This window comes from Procambarus clarkii, chromosome 41, assembly GCF_040958095.1.
Source record: "Procambarus clarkii isolate CNS0578487 chromosome 41, FALCON_Pclarkii_2.0, whole genome shotgun sequence".
NCBI lineage: Eukaryota > Metazoa > Arthropoda > Malacostraca > Decapoda > Cambaridae > Procambarus > Procambarus clarkii.
In genome coordinates this window covers 34,305,536-34,323,316 of record NC_091190.1, presented here as the reverse complement: position 1 = coordinate 34,323,316, position 17,781 = coordinate 34,305,536, and the positions used below count along the sequence as shown (strand labels likewise).

General features: G+C 45.1%; 1 protein-coding gene across 1 annotated transcript; it reads right to left on the bottom strand.

The window, feature by feature from the left end:
- Positions 1-13,003: 13,003 nt before the first annotated feature.
- LOC123749237 (basic salivary proline-rich protein 3-like) lies at positions 13,004-16,564 on the bottom strand. The gene is made up of 5 exons (XM_045731351.1): positions 16,467-16,564; positions 15,217-15,322; positions 14,001-14,421; positions 13,506-13,851; positions 13,004-13,379 (listed from the first exon to the last, which is right to left on the bottom strand). Exons 1-5 carry the CDS (start codon positions 16,562-16,564, stop codon positions 13,004-13,006), a joined length of 1,347 nt encoding a protein of 448 aa, XP_045587307.1.
- Between the last annotated feature and the right edge of the window lie 1,217 nt (positions 16,565-17,781).

Genomic DNA, 17,781 nt, shown 5'->3' with positions numbered 1-17,781 from the left:
GAACCGAAGGGTAACTCTGTTAGTAATGTCTCTTCTCCCCGACGTTCTTGTGGTCACTGTAATCGTCCAAACCACACTATTAGCCGTTGTTGGCAACTGTACCCGGAAAAAGGACCCAATGCTCTAGTTGTGACACAGGGCTTGAGGCTTTCGGAAGGGTTAGGGAGTAAGACCTCCAACCCACAGTGGTTGGACTTGCTTACCCCATTCTTATCGAAAGGGAGACTACTTTTGTCTGAGGGTTCTTCCTGGAAGGACGTGGTGATCTTCCAAGACACCGGTGCCATCCAGACTTTAATTTTAGAGAGTGCGTTGCAAGGTGCCAACACTCTCGACACTGGAGAGGTGGTACTGGTCGAGGGTGTCACTAGTGATACTCGAGCAGTACCCCTCCATAAGGTTACCCTGGAATCTGATTTCCACAAGGGTGTTTGTACAGTCGGAGTCACTTCATACCTACCTTTCCCTAATGTTGATGTAATAGTTGGTAATGATTTAGCAGGGGATAAGGTAGGGGACTCCAGACTGCCTATTATGTTGCCTACCCCTAAGGTTTGCCTGGATCCACCCGCCGCAGAGGATAATGTTGTGTACCCTGCGTGCGCAGTGACCAGGTCTATGGGACTTAAATGTAAGGGCAGCCCTGTGCTTGCCAAGGTGGTAAATCCCGAGGACACAAGGAACTTTCCGAGTGGTGAAAACCAAGTGGACCTCGCGGACACATTCATGGCCCGACTCGATGACGTGGCCGAGGACATTGTGGAGAGCCTGCCACCGCCATCTACCGAGAGTAGTGGGGAGGTGGAGAACACTGTTGAGCCTCAGCCAATAGCATCTGACCAAGGCCTAGATGCCTCCTTGAGTGAGTTACAGAAAGCTGACCCCACTCTTGCAGATTGTCATGAAACAGCCGTCTCTATGGAGGAAATTGTAGACGCAGCAACTGGGTACTACTACAATGATCGGATTTTGATGAGAAAATGGAGACCACAGAGTGCTCCCTTGTCAAATGAGTGGGAGGTAGTCCACCAGGTTATGTTGCCGACCTGCTATAGAGAAAGAGTTTTGGCAGCTGCTCATGATGATCCTATGGGGGGACATCAAGGTATAAATATTACATATCACAAAATTTTAAAGTATTTTTTCTGGCCCAAGCTGAAAAGCGATGTGGCAAAATTTTGTAATGCGTGTATTGTTTGTCAACTGGTTGGGAAACCAAACCAGACTCCACCTAAAGCTCCTCTAAGGCCTATTGTCGTGCCAGAGGAACCATTTTCTCATGTGGTAATGGACTGTGTTGGACCATTGCCTAGAACTAAGTCTGGTAATATTTACCTAATCACAATGATGTGTATCACAACTCGTTACCCAGAGGCTTTTGCTGTAAGGAACATCCGAGCAAAAACTGTTGTTGCTCGTATGTTGCAATTTTTTTCCACTTTTGGACTGCCTCGGGTCGTGCAAACTGACAATGGTACTAATTTTAAGTCTGATATTTTTGAGCAATTTTGTAAGGAACATGGAATAAGTCATAAGGTTTCCAGCCCATACCATCCACAGAGTCAGGGGGTAATTGAACGTTTCCATCTAACTCTGAAGCAGATGTTGAAGACATCGTGCGAGAGTTCCCACACCTTCTGGGATGAGAATTTACCGTATGTTTTGTTTGTGGCTAGAGAGGGATTACAAAGTTCACTGGGTTGTTCTCCTTTTGAATTAGTCTTTGGCCATAAAGTTCGTGGACCCTTGCAAATGTTACAGGAGAATCTGTTAGGGAACGTAACGTTAACCGAAGGTTTGGCTTTCTTTGCGCAACACCACCAGAGACTCAAGGACTGCAAGGCGGCTGCATTAAAGTATCTTGGCAAGGCCCAAGAAAAGATGAAAGAACGTAACGATGCTAAATCTAAGTTACGGGTATTTCAGCCTGGCGACCCTGTCCTGGTATTAAAGCCTCGACTAGGGAACACTATGTCCCACAAGTACGAAGGCCCCTACATTGTGACAGAAAAGACTGGGGACCTCACGTACAAAGTGAGGCACTCTGACAAACGTAACCAGGTAATGCTCATACATGTAAATCGACTGAAGAAGTTCCAGGGCCCCAGGCCCATTGCACTAACCAATGTTTCCATTTCCAGTGAGAGAGGGGATGATTGTTCTGGGGACCCAACTAATCTCATTTTCAATAATTCTAGTTCTGTGAATGCTGTGGAGGAGGGACTGTCCCATTTGCAGATGGCCCAACGTGAAGAGGTGCAGTCGTTGGTTGATGAATTCTCCAGTCTGTTCGGGGAGGTCCCGACCCAGACTGATGCCATTTGCCATGATGTCGAGTTGACGGACTACACTCCCATTCGCCTTCAACCCTATCGGATGAGTCCAGAAAAGAAGGCCATCGTACGGAAGGAGGTCGACTTCTTGCTCCAGCACGGCCTCATCCGGCCGAACCAGGGCTCTTGGTGCTCGCCCTGCCTTTTGGTCCCCAAACCAGACGGCTCCTGGCGATTATGCACCGACTATCGGCAGCTCAACAAGGTGACCATTGTGGATGCCTATCCGTTGCCCCTCCTCGAGGACTGCATCGACGAGCTGGGAAATGCCAAGTACGTCTCGAAATTTGACCTCTCGAGGGGGTATTATTAAATCCCACTCACTGAACGTGCTAAACAACTGCGTTCGTGACACCCGAGGGTGTTTTTGAGTATCAAGTGTTACCGTTCGGCTTGCGTAATGCTCCTGCCACGTTCCAGAGACTCATGAACTCTCTACTCGCTAAGGTGCCAAATTGTCGGGCGTATTTAGATGATATCGTGCTGTTTGACAGTAATTGGGCTGACCACATAGCTAGGTTATGCCAGTTGTTTGCCATCTTGAAAAGGGCAAATCTTACCTTAAATGCTAAAAAGTGTCATTTTGGCCAAGGCACAGTGACGTACCTCGGTTATGAAGTGGGCCAAGGAAAAGTGTTACCTCGGCAAGATAAAATCAGTGCCATTCTGGAGTATCCAGTACTAAAGTCTAAAAAGGACGTTCAAAGATTTATCGGTATGTGTGCGTACTATCGACGTTTTTGTCAGAACTTTTCCAGTGTTGCCACTCCTCTCACAGACTTGTTGCGGAAAGCCGTTAAATTTAAGTGGTCATCAGACTGTGCAGAGGCATTTAAAAATTTGAAATTGATCTTAGCTTCCGCCCCAGTGCTTGCTAGTCCAAGGTTCGACCGACCGTTTAAAATTCATGTTGACGCGTCTGACTCGGGTGCTGGTGCAGTGTTGTTGCAAACTGGGGATGATCAGGTGGAACACCCAGTATATTATTACTCTGTGAAATTCGACAAGGCGCAACGCAATTATTCAGTGGTAGAAAAAGAGGCGTTGGCGCTAGTGTTAACATGTAAAAAGTTCGAAGTTTACCTCACAGGTAATATAGTAGAAGTGTACACGGACCATAACCCACTAGTCTTCCTGACTCAGATGAAGGGTAAGAATAAACGCATCCTCAGGTGGGCGTTGTACCTACAGGACTTCAATCTTTCCATTACCCACCTACCGGGCAGACTCAACGTGATAGCCGACGCTCTGTCCCGGTTGCCTGAATAACATTCATCTGAGCCACAGAAAGCCATTTACCAACTGTCATGCTTTAGTTAATTTTTTTTTAGGTTCTCCTGTGACATTAAATATTCCGTGTCCAATTTATTTACTTCCCTGTTCTTTTATTTTTTTGTGTATGTTTTTTTTTTCTTTCAGAGAACTCCTTTGTATTTTTTTGCAGAGAAATTGTTTTTGTTTGATTTTTTGTTTTCGTCATATGTTTTTTCTTTTTATTCTCTGTATACTCTTACAAAAAAATATGACTACTATTCTAGTAGTCACATTTTTTTTTCTCTGAAGGGGGGAGGAGTGTTACGACCCTGGGTTCTCCAGGGGAAACCAGAGGTCAAAATTGAGCGATTAAACTTTCTGGTAGTACAGTCGTTCTGGTAGTACAGAGTGCATCACGAGCGGCAATTGTTTGTATCTTCCCTGCCAGACGTAAGACTATTATTGTTTCTCAAAGAGCATTTAAAGACTGAGCTGGGGGTTGATTATTAAACAATAACATAGGCACCAACTTTGCTTACTAATACTTTCTAATCATTTGTAAAGTAACAATACGTTGCATAGGGGAAGATCTATAATGTGCTTAGCTGCACGATCAATTAGGCTCCTTCCGGCACCACGACATGGGAGGCCTAGCTGGTCGCTAGGAGGTTCTTCTCTGGCTGGCGTTCGTGCGGACGAGACCTACTCTGTGGCTGCACCCCTAATCTCTTCCCTTCTCCTCTTACTTATTTCCCTTACCCTAAGTTCCTGTACCATTAAGTTAAGTATTGTATGGTGTTAAGTGTGCCTACTCTGGTAGTAAATATTGGTGAGACCTGGGGATAGTATTTGCCAGTGTTTTGGGTACCCCTAAGTGTTGTGTTTTGTATTAGGGTCCCACGTGGTATCACTACCCTAAGCTGCATCCAGCTTCAGTGCTTATCCAGTAGTACTTTACCCTAGCTTGTTATTAGTGTAAACCTTGTATCCTGCCTATGTGGACCAAGGCTTTTAACGTAAGATAGTGTGGTAAAGTTATTATTATTATTGTTATTGGTGTGAGTGTATATGGGGGGTTGTTAAGGGGTTAATAAATAAGTACATGAATTACAGAATATCCCTTCTTCCTGTGTGGGAGCGCATTGATCAACCCTTAGACTAACATATATGGTCTAGTAGCACGTTATTACTACTGTGGATAGTTTATTTTGGGGGCCGGGCCTTTTAGCTCTCCCATATTTGATACTCTGTCTTCTAACTACCCTTACCCCTTAGTAGTACCAGTTTCCCCATAGAAGCCCCACCACACACATATTAGTTATAACAGTATATTTTACTGGTGTTAGTGAGGCTTCCCAGGAAGTAGAAAAGAGAGAGAGAGAGAAAGAACCACAGCTGTGGACAGGGTGGTACAGAATAATAATTCAAAGAAATGGGGATTGAGGAGGTCATACCAAAATAAGGAGAGAGTGGGGAGTCACAGCGGCTTGAATTGGGTGTATGCACGTGACAACGAGGCCAGTGTTGGAGCCGGCTCCCTTTAAATGTGTGATGCTGAGCCCCTCTCCAAGAGCAGGAAGCATACAGGGCGATCTCTCGATCAAAGTAAAGCACTACAGAGATTTTGGTGGGTTGTCCGGAAGGGACAATCCATCTACTCACAACAACCACAATAACAGCGAACTTGGTGCCTCGCCTCTGGAAAAGACAAACGTTCCCAGTGCTTCGTGGTGAGGATGGCTGCCTCAAGTTTGTAATGTATACACGTGCGGGAGAAGGTAGGGTGGGTCTCACCGCAATTGAGGCAGCGAGCCTGGGGAGAAGTGCACTCCGATTTAGAGTGACCTTCGTCCCCACACATGGGACAGAGAGAGACAGAACTGGAGCATCGGAAGGCACCATGGCCAAACCTCCAGCACTTATTAAAGAAACGAAGAGAGGGAATGTACTCTTGGACCTAGCACCTGGCACCAGCAGGAATGCCAGAGGGCGGAAGGGTCCTACTATCAAAGGTAATCTTCATAATCCGAAGGGGCTGACGCGACGATCACGAGGGGAACGAGCAAACGTATTCACCTGGAGGACAGAACAGCCCTGGGCTTAGAGGATATGCCAAATATCTGACTGTTCTGAAGATTCCTAACACCGGTTGCAACATGGGTGGGAGAAGAATAGTGCCAACACTGACATTCAACCGAGCGTTCTTGGAGACCCAAACAGGGGTCTCGCCAAGGCAGGATAAGGGAGCCAAGCCGGAGGCTGCATCCTGAGAAGGATCAGCAACGACACGTGTACCAAGATGGGTGGGGTTGAAGGTAACAGAGGCATCTACTGAATCAACAAGGTGCCTATGGAGGGAGAAATCGTCAGGAGGTGTAGAATCCAGAGGGAGGAGATCAAAGTATTTGGCCAACGAAGCGGGACCAAACAAGGCTTGGTACACATTAGTATGGGAAGGGATCATGCGAGTGCGGCCGTGGCATGGACGGTGTTGAGAACCCCCAGAGAGAGAGGGGTTAAAAGGTGCAGTAGTCACAATCAGAGACTGAGCCGTGCCAGGGGACGAGGTGGTCACCACTGGGAGCTTGTGGCTTGACCCAACCACAGAGGAGGGAGAGGAGCCGAGCGGAATAGTCAGGAGGGTGAAAGGAGGAGCAAGGTCGGGGCCCAATACAGAGGCTACAGAGCCCGGGGCTACAGAGCCCGGTCTTCCAACACGGTCCGACTCGGGGGCTTGGTCGCCTACCCCCACGAGCCCGAGAAGGTACATGAGGAACAGTATTTAACATAAAGACGAGAGGAAATACTTTCATTCACGAATGTGCCTCCACACCCACCACGGAGCCATAATTAGAGGATATGACACCCAATAAGAGACATGTTGCCAGTCTTACCGGGGCCCCCCAGGGAGAGCGTCGTGAGTATATGCCCCACAATCGCCACCTTAAGAATCGTCAGTCCGTCGAAATCGGGTTCAGCGATGAAGGGAGGATTGACAATAAAAGCATGCCCTCGCTCGAGACGTTGGGTACCACAGTTCTACAGGTGAGAGAGTATGCCTCCTCAAACACGTGGGCATCAAAACAGAAGGAGGTCAAAAGAATAATCATAACTGGCAAAAGGTCGGCGGGAAAGGACAATGAGAAAGAAGAAGAAAGGGGGGGGGGGAGAAAAACGAAACATAAGGAAAAGGAAAAGTTATCCGGCAAAATTCGAAAAGACAGCAGCAGGAGCATAAGGCTTCAAAAGAACAAAGGACTGTCCCATGGAGCATCACATCTACACAGCCTCCCACCAAGCCCCTTCACGGCAACAGCGGGCTGGATAAGGAGGAGGTACACACAGCAAAGATCTGAATATATTTAATCAAAGGAAACTGTATACAGTGTTCACTGGAATTCTTTACGGTATATCAAGGTATTATTTAACTTAGTATTTAGCAAATTTATAATTCTAGGGACAGTTTGTTTAAAGGCATTAATGTGCTCATCTAGACGAGCTAACATAGATGAACTGACCCTAGTTATCAACAAACAAACGAACATTTACGTTTTTATTTATATAGAATGATGCTAGAGAGGCAATAAGGAATCGAGAATGATTACCTAGCTATGAACCAAAATCTGCTTGGACACAAACAAAAAATATTCAGACATAACACGAATTCATTTACATATGTTGTGAGCTTCGCAACGCAAAGGAATTACGTGTTATGAGCGTTGAAATACAGGAATGAGTTGTTAAGAGTGTTGCAACACAGATATAATGTGGTGTATGTGTTGCAAAACAGGACAAAAATATTTTTTGGTGAATGTTGTAATATAAAAATAATATACTGTGAATGTTGCATCACATAATTTCTGTGCTGCATTGTTGCAACACTCACCAGATAATATCCTTGTGTGGCATCTGTCAAACACATTATTTGTGTGATGAATTACTCGGAACACGTTATACCTGTCCATTACAACCATACTAATCATGTATTGAAGTGATGTAACACAACACTCATAATTTATAATTTATGTGTGCAAAAGTTACCGAACATCATTTCTGTGTTGCAACACTCACAAATTGGCTTTTATGTGTTGTAACACTTACAATACGTTAACCCCTGCGTTGAATCGCAGCCTCACTCACAACATGTTATTGTTGTGTTTCAACACTCATAAGACGTTAGCAATGTGATGCAACACTCAAGTCGTTTTCCCATCAAGCGTTAAACGTTATATTCTTGCATGATATAAATTGTTCATTGCTAATATGTATATTAAAATATATAAAAGATTCAAAAGGTTGTTAATTTACCATCACCTTTTATCTAAGTTATAAAAAAAATAATTAAATAAACAAAAAGGGGAAGGAAAAATAAATTATATGCAATTGACTAGTTATTAACGATGATTAAGTGTATAAACACAAGTGATTAAGCATCTAAAAATGTGATTAAATGATAATTAAAGAAATAATTTAAATGTGATAAATAGATATTTAAAAGATGTTGGAATAAATATATTAAAAGTGAGAATATATGAAAGGAGATAAAATAATTGATACGTGTAGGACTGAATAATTCCAACTCATGTATTATTTGGGCAATATATGAAAAAAAGGAAACGTGGAAGATGAAGTCGAACTGGTGACCGTGTAAACACCAAGTTCGACCTGCCGTCTGACCATGACGCTTCCTGCGTAATGAACTCAGCAGTCATACATTCATCCACCTCACCATACGTTTTCAACTGACAATTGAGGCGTGTGAAGGAAATAGCCGGGAAGGAAAATAAATCTTTATGAGAAGAGGATGTAAGGTCAGGTAAGAAAATGATGAGGTGAAAACACCAGGCCAGTATGAATATATAACTCTTGGAAGGAACACTACGATGTGCTGGGATGTGAGGACGGAGTGAAGAAATGGTGTTCAACCACTTGGACCTTCGGGGATCGAACACCGACCCTGCAAGACGCGAAAGTATGGGGTGGAAAACGGGGCCTAATCACTTGGACCTTCTGGGATTGAAAAGCAAAAATGTTATATAGACATGATAGATCTGAAAACATTTTAACAGAGCGAACTTTACGAAGTTACTTTCTCCAATATATTAAGGTATATCTGTGAGTTCTTCTACTTGGTATTTATTTAATAAATAAAAAAAATCTGAATAAGTTTATTTTCTATGGGCATACATTAACAGCTTCAACACCCTAATAAACAGTGGTTCATCTTGCTTAACGCTTAAGTATTATTGAGACCTAAAGCTGATTTGTACATTTTATCTTGTTTAAGTAATGAACGCAAGGCAGAGCAAAAAGTGAATATAAAGTGTATTTGACGCAGAGTTTAGATAAGATTTCTCATATCTTAGGTTTCAAATGTTTGCCCGAAGCTTAAAAAAATGCTTAAAAATTTTTGTCTGTATCGAGGACTTCAGTGAAAAGGTACTTAATCACATATAAATTTTGCATTTTCACAAAATTATGTAATATTATAGTACTAGTAAAGTAATTATGGAAAAATTAAAGTAATAATAGAGTTAAATCTTTAACTTTAAAAAAAATATTATTTTCTCTAAAATTGGAATATACTCAACAGCATTACCCCAAACATGCTAGACACCGACACTTACCTTTATCGAGTGGCGTCGGCAAGTGCAGTATTGGATAGTATTCTTAACTAAGTTCACCCAGGACTGCAGGCTGACATACACAGAGACACTATAGGATGCTTGGCATCTTCAGCAAAAAATGATACCGCATATTCACTTCAACAACTAGAAAAATAATAATGAATCAATAATAGCCATGTGACATAAAATAACAGGATGTCACTCACAACCCTATTCAAATAGTAAACTGCAATGAAGTTACGCTGTACAATGGGAGTGCAGTCTAAACACGATTTTTTTTAATTCGCATTTAGACTGCAGGGGGGTTCCAGGTAAATTTGGCCATTCGCGTTTGAACTGCAGGGCATTCCAGGTCATATCTCCCGTTTTGAGTGTCGGATTTCCAGACTTAAAGACCGAAATTTTTCAAAGATCATATTCGGATAAATTGTTCATATAAGTTTGTTAAGAATTCTTATCAGGAAAATAATTTCATAGAAGTCATAGAAGTTTCTTATAAAAGTCCGGGGCATAGTTCGCTCTCGTATTACTGAGAATAAACTCTACGGTCTTTTTTTTTTTTTTGGTGGAGGGGGATTCACTTATTTGGAGTTAAAGAGTTCTTATGGAGGAAATTCAGATAAAAAATCACTCATACGTTCTTAAAGATTTCAAATTTTTTTAGAAAATCGAAATTTTTCAGAGTTCAATTTTATGAAAATATTTCAGAGTTCATATAATCATTGAAGTGTATTTACGAGTTTATGACCGAAATTTGATAAAAAGACCATTTTCAGAAAATATTGTCATAGAAGTTTTGTTAAGGAAAATAGACATCTTAGCCGTGACTTAATTTTTATATCCATTTACAGCTATTTCACCTGTAAAAGACTGAAAATCATTCAAAGACCGTTTGAAGACCGAAATTTGACAGAGATTATTTTAGACTCAAATATTGTCAGAGACCATTTTAGACCAAATAATGTCAAATATCATATAAGACCGAAATGAGAGATTATTATAGACGCAAATATTGTCAGAGACCCTTTTAGACCAAATAATTTCAAAGATCATATAAGACAAAAATGAGAAATTATTTTAGATCCAAATATTGTCATAGTCCAGTAAAAGACCTAAATTATTCAGAGTTCAGTAAAAAACCTAAATTATTCAGAGTCCAGTAGAAATCCGAAAATAGTCAGAGTCCATTTAAGACCGAAAATTAGTCAGAGACCAGTTTAAGCCCCAAATTCAACAGAGTTCATTTTAAGAATTTAAGAAAGTCACACAACATATACCGCACCTCACAACACATAGAACCAGTGAAGAGCAGAGGTGCCATAGGCACAATCAGAGAACACTGTATAAACATCAGAGGTCCACGGTTGTTCAACGTCCTCCCAGCAAGCATAAGAAATATTGCCGGAACAACCGTGGACATCTTCAAGAGGAAACTAGATTTATTCCTCCAAGGAGTGCCGGACCAACCGGGCTGTTGTGGGTATGTGGGCCTGTGGGCCGCTCCAAGCAACAGCCTGGTGGACCAAACTCTCACAAGTCAAGCCTGGCCTCGGGCCGGGCTTGGGGAGTAGAAGAACTCCCAGAACCCCATCAACCAGGTATCAACCAGGTAACATACCGCACCTCACAACACATACCGCACCTCACAACATATACTGCACCTCACAACATATACCGCATCTCACAACATATACTGCACCTCACAACATATACTGCACCTCACAACATATACCGCACCTCACAACATATACTGCACCTCACAACATATACTGCACCTCACAACATATACCGCACCTCACAACATATACCGCACCTCACAACATATACTGCACCTCACAACATATACCGCACCTCACAACATATACCGCACCTCACAACACATACCGCACCTCACAACACATACCGCACCTCAAATCACATGCCACACCTTGCAACATCTGCTGCACTTCACAACACATACCTCACCTTACAAAACCTGCTGCACCTAACAACACCTGCTGCACCTCCCAACGCATACCGCACCTCACAACAAATACCTTTTCTCACAACACATACCTCACATCACAACACATGCTGCACCTCACAAAATATCTCACCTCAAAACACATACCGGAACTCACAACATACCTCACCTCACAAAATATGCTGCACCTCTCACACATTCTTCGCCTCACATCACCTTCTGTACATCACAACACATACCGCACCTCACCACAGAAGTAGGCAGTAAACGCCGTAAACCCAATATTTCGTTTTTTTGAAAAGTCATGCTTAAAATGTGGGGGTTCCAGGTAAACTTTGTCACTTACCGATTTGGAATTAAAGGTTTCTTATGGGGAAATAGGAGACAAAAATCACCAAACACTCATTTGGACTTAAAGGTTTCTTATGGGGAAAACGCCGCACTTTGAAGAGTCACTTTTGGGTTTGTTGCAAATAAGAGGGTCATCTCTGAGATTGGTGCACGTTGGGTTATGTAACGGAATTTATCTATCCCAACTTAACCTAACCTAACTTAACTAAACTTAACTTAACTTACATTACCTAACTTAAGTTAACTTACATAACCTAACCTGTCATAACCTCACTAACTTAATGTAACTTACTTAACTTAACTTGACTTACATAACCTAACCAATGCTAACTTTACTTACTAAACATAACTTACTTAACATAACCTAAAATAACCTAACCTTACATAGCTTAGCAAAACGTAGCTTTACTAATATAACTTAACCTAACCTTTCTTGCTTAATATAATCTAACCTATTTCTCTCCTACCTAATGTAACTTCTATAACTCAACTTACTAACTTAACTTACATTACTTAACCTAACTTACATAACCTAACCTAACCCTACTACCTTAACATAACTTACCCATCTTAACCTAACCGCCAAACATAACTTACTAACTTAACTTACATCATGTAACATAACTTATCTACACTCACCTACCTAACCTCCTCCACCTAATGTAACTTACCTAAACTGATTTGGCGCAAGTTGGATGGTCACCTCTTGGTTTTACCATATGGTGTAGGGTCACCCCTGGGTTTGGTGCATGTTGGAGGGTCACCTCTTAATTTTGTGCACGTTGGAAGGTCGTTTCTGGGTTTGCCGCACGTTGGAGGGCCATCTTTTGGCTTTGCGCACGTTTAAGGATCACCTCTGGGTTTGTTGCATGTTGGAGGGTTACCTTTGGGTTTGGCGTACGATGGAGGGTCACCTGTAACTTTGCCTCACTTTGGAAGCTCAGTTCGGAATTTGGTGCACGTTGAAGGGCAACGTTTGCAGAATGTTGGAGGGTCACCTCTGAGTTTGCCGCCCGTTGAAGGGTCACCTCTGGGTTTTTCGAACGTGGGAGGGTCACCCTAGAGTTTCCCGCATGTTGGAGAGTCACCTCTTGGTTTCGCACCCGTTAGAAGGTCACCTCTGGGTTTGGCGCGCGTTGGAGGGTCACCTCTTGGTTTGCCTCACGTTGAAGGGTCATCTTTTCGAAAGCCGCACGTTGGATGGTCACCTCTGTGTTTGGCGCACGTTGGAGGGTCACCTCTGAGTTTGGCGAACGTTGGAGGGTCCTTTCAAGGTTTGCCGCAAGTTGGAGAGTCACCTGAGGTTTGGCGTACTTTTTAGGTGTCACTTCTGGGTTTGTCGAATGTTGGAGGGTCACCTCTGGGCTAGCCGCACGTTCAAGGGACACCTCTAATTTTGGCGTACGTTTGAGGGGTCATCTTTGAGTTTGCCACTCGATGAAGGGTTACTTCTGGTATTGGCGCACGTTGGAGGGTCACCTCGGGGGTTTGGCACACGTTGGAGGTCCACCTTTGTATTTGCCGCACATTGGCGGGTCACCTCTGGTTTTGTCGAACGTTGGAGGGTCACCTCTGGTCTTGCCGTACGTTGGAGGGTCACCTCTGGTCTTGCCGTACGTTGGTGGGTCACCTCTGGTCTTGCCGTACGTTGGAGGGTCACCTCTGGTCTTGCCGTACGTTGGTGAGTCACCTCTGGTCTTGCCGTACGTTGGAGGGCCACCTCTGGTCTTGCCGTACGTTGGTGGGTCACCTCTGGTCTTGCCGTACGTTGGTGGGTCACCTCTGGTCTTGCCGTACGTTGGTGGGTCACCTCTGGTCTTACCGTACGTTGGAGGGTTACCTCTGGGCTTGCTGCACGTTGGAGGATCTCCTCTGAGTTTGACTTACATTGGAAGTTAAACTCTTGGAGTGTTGTACGTTGAAGACTCAACTATAGGTTTACCACACGGTGGAGGGTCACCTCTGGGTTTGACGCACGTTGGAGGGTCTCCTCTGGGTTTCCCGCATGTTGAAGGATCACATTTGGCTTTGACGCTCGCTGGAGAATCATCTATGGGTTTGCTGCACATTAGAAGTTCTCCTCTGGGTTTGTCACACGTTGGAGGTTCATCATTGGGTTTTCTACATGTTGGAGGGTCACCTTTGTGTTTGCCGCACGTTGGAGTGTAAAAACCTGGGTTTTGCGCACGTTGGAGGGTCACCTCCGAGTTTGGCGAACGTTGGAGAGTCACCTCTGAGTTTACTGCACGTGGGAGAATCACGTCTGGGTTTGCAGCACGTTTAAGGGTCACCTTTGAATTTACCTCTTGTTGGAGGGCCACCTCTGGGTTTACAGCACGTTCGAGGGTTACCTCAGAATTTGCAGCACGTTGAAGGGGTCATCTTTGGGTTTGACGCACGTTGGAGGGGCACCTCTGGGTTTACCGAACGTTGGAGGGTCACCTCAAAGTTTGTCGTACGTTGGAGGGTTACCTTGAGATTTGCCGCACGTTGGATAATCACTTGTGGGTTTGGCGCACGTTGGAGGGTCACGAAGAGTTTGCCGCAAGTTGAAGGGGACATCTCTGGGTTCGACGCATGTTGCAGGGTCAGCTTTGGGTGTGCCGCAAGTTGGAGGGTCACCTCTGGGTTTGCCGCACGTTAGAGGGTCACCTTTGAGTTTGGCGCACGATGGAGAGTCATCTCTGGGTTTTCCGCACGTTGGAAGGTCATGTCTCTGTTTACCGCACGTTGAAGGGTCACCTCTGGATTTTTTCTCATATTGGATGGTCACCTCTGGGTTTGCTGCACGTTGGAGGGTCTCCTCTGAGTTTACAGCACGTTGGAGGGTCACCCCTGGGTTTGCCGCATTTTGGAGGATCACCTCCGAGTTTGCCACACGTTTGAGGCTCACCTTTAAGTTTTCCACACATTGGAGGGGTCATCTCTGGTTTGGCGCACATTTGAAGGTCTCCTCTGTGTTTGCAGCACATTGGAGGTTCACCTCAAGGTTTGCTGCACATTGGAGGGTAACTTATATCCCGCCAAACACACACCGAAACTACGACGTTGGTACAACGTTCGAACAAGTTGTAACACCTCCTAACCAGTTATAACAACCAATATAGCAAGTTGTAACAACGTTCTAATACGTCATAAACACGTTAAGCCAAGATGTAACAACTTTATTACAAGTTGTAACAAGCGGAAAATAGAGACAATTTCGGTTTGTGTTTCCAGGATATGGGATTGCTGGACGTTGAAGAGTCACCTCTGGGTTTGTCGCAAGTTGGAAGGTCAATTCGGTGTTTCGTGCACGATGGAGGTTCATCTGAGGTTTTGCGAACGTTGGAGGGTCACCTCTGGGTTTGCCACGCGGACAGGGGTCACCTCTGCATTTTGCATCATGTTAGAGGGGTCACTTCTGGGATTGCCACACACTGAAGGGTCAGCTTTGGGTTTGGCGCCCGTTGGAGCGTCAGCTTTGGGTTTGGCGCCCTTTGGAGCGTCACCTCGGTGTTTGCCGCACGTTGGAGAGTCAACTCAGAGTTTGCTGCACGTTGGAGGGTCACCTCTGGGAGTACCGTACGTTAGAGGGTCACCTCTTCGTCTGCCGCACAATGGAGGGTCATCTCAGAGTTTTCCGCATGTTGAAGGGTCACCTTTGGGTTTGGCGCCCGATGGAGGGTCACCTCTGGGTTTGCAGTACTTTGTGGGGGTTAGCTTTGGGTTTGGCAGAAGTTGGAGGGTTATCTCTAGATTTGTCCCACGTCGGAAGGTCACCTCTGGGATTGGCGCACGTTGGATATTCATTTCTGGATTTGGGGCATGTTAACCCCTTAACTGCGTGGCCTCCAAATATGACATCCCCCCCCCCCCTCAGTGCGCAGGAAATAAAATCTCAGGAAAAAAAATCTTTTTTGTTTTGAAAGTGTCAAAAACCCTTCCCCGAAAATGGGCATAGCAACGGAATGTCGTAATTGTACTTACTTTGGCTGCTATGGGTCCGTAAGGTGGAGTGTGACGTCATCATTCCCCGTGTGTCCGTGACGTAAGCTCCGGGGCCAGAAGGGCACCCAGGGCTATCTTGAGGTTATCTTGAGATAATTTCGGGGCTTTAGTGTCCCCGCGGCCAGGTCCTCGACCAGGCCTCCACCCCCAGGAAGCAGCCCGTGACAGGTGACTAACACCCAGGTACCTATTTACTGCTAGGTAACTGGGGCATAGGGTGGAAGAAACTCTGCCCATCGTTTCTCGCCGGCGCCCGGGATCGAACCTGGGACCACAGGATCACAAGCCCAGTGTGCTGTCCGCTTGGCCGACCGGCTCCCCGTAGGGCTGGATGCCTGCACCTGCCGCGAATGTATTTTTGTTAATTTTTTGCGCACAGTGCCAAATACAATTGATTAGATTTTACGTGCCTATCCAATGTATGGTAAACACGTACACTATATTATGACAGTAGAACATCCGTAGACACTGTGCTATGTTTCTCACAAACAAGTACACTTATCCTGCACATATCTTCAGTGAATCATGCTTATATATTTATAATTACATTATATATACACAATGTACAGTATCACACACTATATACACACACACTATACACACACTCAATACTCCGCGAGTGTGTGATATGCTGTGAAACAGCCAACGGGGTACAGTGGCACTTTGCACTCCACGCACAAGATGCTGACGCATCTTCGCTTTGGTCTCTGCGGGTAGTGTTCCTGCATACTATGCACGCACGTTTACCCTTCTTGAGCATGTGTACCCCGAACATCCGTGCGGAAAGCCGAGAAGTGACCCCCCAAATTGTGCAAAACAAATTAGGTGACCGTCCAACATGCGGCAAACCCAGAGGTGACACCTAAAACGTACGTCAAACCCACAGGTGACACCTAAAACGTACGTCAAACCCACAGGTGACCCGCCAACGGTGACGAATGCAAATACCTCCGGGTATTTGTATTTTTCACGTTCCATTTAAAAGTGGGGGCGCGGTGACGCGGGTATGGAATGGATGCCTGGGGGCCCCAGTTATCGCCCGTCATCTTGAAAAAAATTCCCAGCATCCCCCGTGGCCGTGGGAAGCCCCAGTTCCCAAGCAACAACCATGTCTGACGCATCGTCAATGAGCTCCCGCTCCATGGTGACCCGCGGTCATGTAAAACGACTCTCTGAGGAGGAGATACGTGATATTTTGTACGATGATGGTGCTATGGATGATGACCTGGACTATGATCCAGAGAAAGACCTGACACAGAGGTCTGATAAGAGTGAGGGAGAGACGGAAGTGGATGATGTGGTGAGCATGTATGGTACACGCGCCTCGCCCAGCCTGCCTTGCCGCCGTGGGTCAACACCGTTATCATCACCACCACCATCATGTATGTCCTCAGATGCAAGTCTATTCAGTGACAATACATGTGATGAATCTTTCTCGGGCTTCAGTGACATTGGCACCGATACGAGTAGTGTGGACGACCCGAGTACTAGCAGCGGGGATGGTACCAGGCGTGGTTTTGCTGCCTCAGCAACACATCGAGGCAGACGACAGCGTGTCTCACAGCATGACGACAGTAGGCCCTCACCATCACATGTTCGTGGTAGGCATACGGTACGTAAATCTGCCTCAGCGCCAAGCATACTCTCGCACAGCTCCAGCAGCAACAGGAAACGAAGTAGCTATGGTTTGGTGCTCGTGGTGGTGTTGGCCGTGGTGTTGGCGCCAACACCAAACCCCCTGGTGTACTTGTGTGGGAGGATTGCACCACATTTGTCCCTCAAATACCAACGTTTGATGATACCGATGTTGGTGTTACAACATTATTCCCGTATACCGGTGATGATATGGCGGACATGGAATATTTCCACGCATATTTTGACGACGTTTTCTTGACGCTTCTTGTGACTGAGACCAACACATACGCTCACAGCCTCATAGACGGCAGCATATTACCTGCCTCACGCCTTACGCGATGGAAGGACACGACAATCGACGAAATGTACGTGTTTCTGGCACTCTGCATGATGATGAAGCACTCCAAGAAAGCTGTCGACCAAGACTATTGGAACAAAGACTGCCTTGTTCCATCGCCCGTGTTCAACCGGTATATGTCACGGGATAGGTTCTTCTTGATTCTCAGGTGCCTGCATTTCAAGAATAATGCAAATGAAGACAGACACGACAGACCGTGGAAGGTACGGAAGGTCTTCAGTGACTTGAGAGAGAAGTTCAGGGATTATTTTGTACCTGGACAGAATGTGG

Coding starts and splice junctions, on each gene's coding strand:
- LOC123749237 (XM_045731351.1), bottom strand. CDS start 16,564: ATGACGGGCGATAACTGGGGCCCCCAGGCATCCATTCCATACCCGCGT. Junction 13,852..14,000: donor AACGTGCGGCAAATCTCAAG/GTAACCCTCCAA, acceptor CTGTAAACCCAG/AGGTGGCCCTCCAACAAGAG. Junction 13,380..13,505: donor CCCAGAGGAGACCCTCCAAC/GTGCGTCAAACC, acceptor TCCAACGTGCAG/CAAGCCCAGAGGTAACCCTC.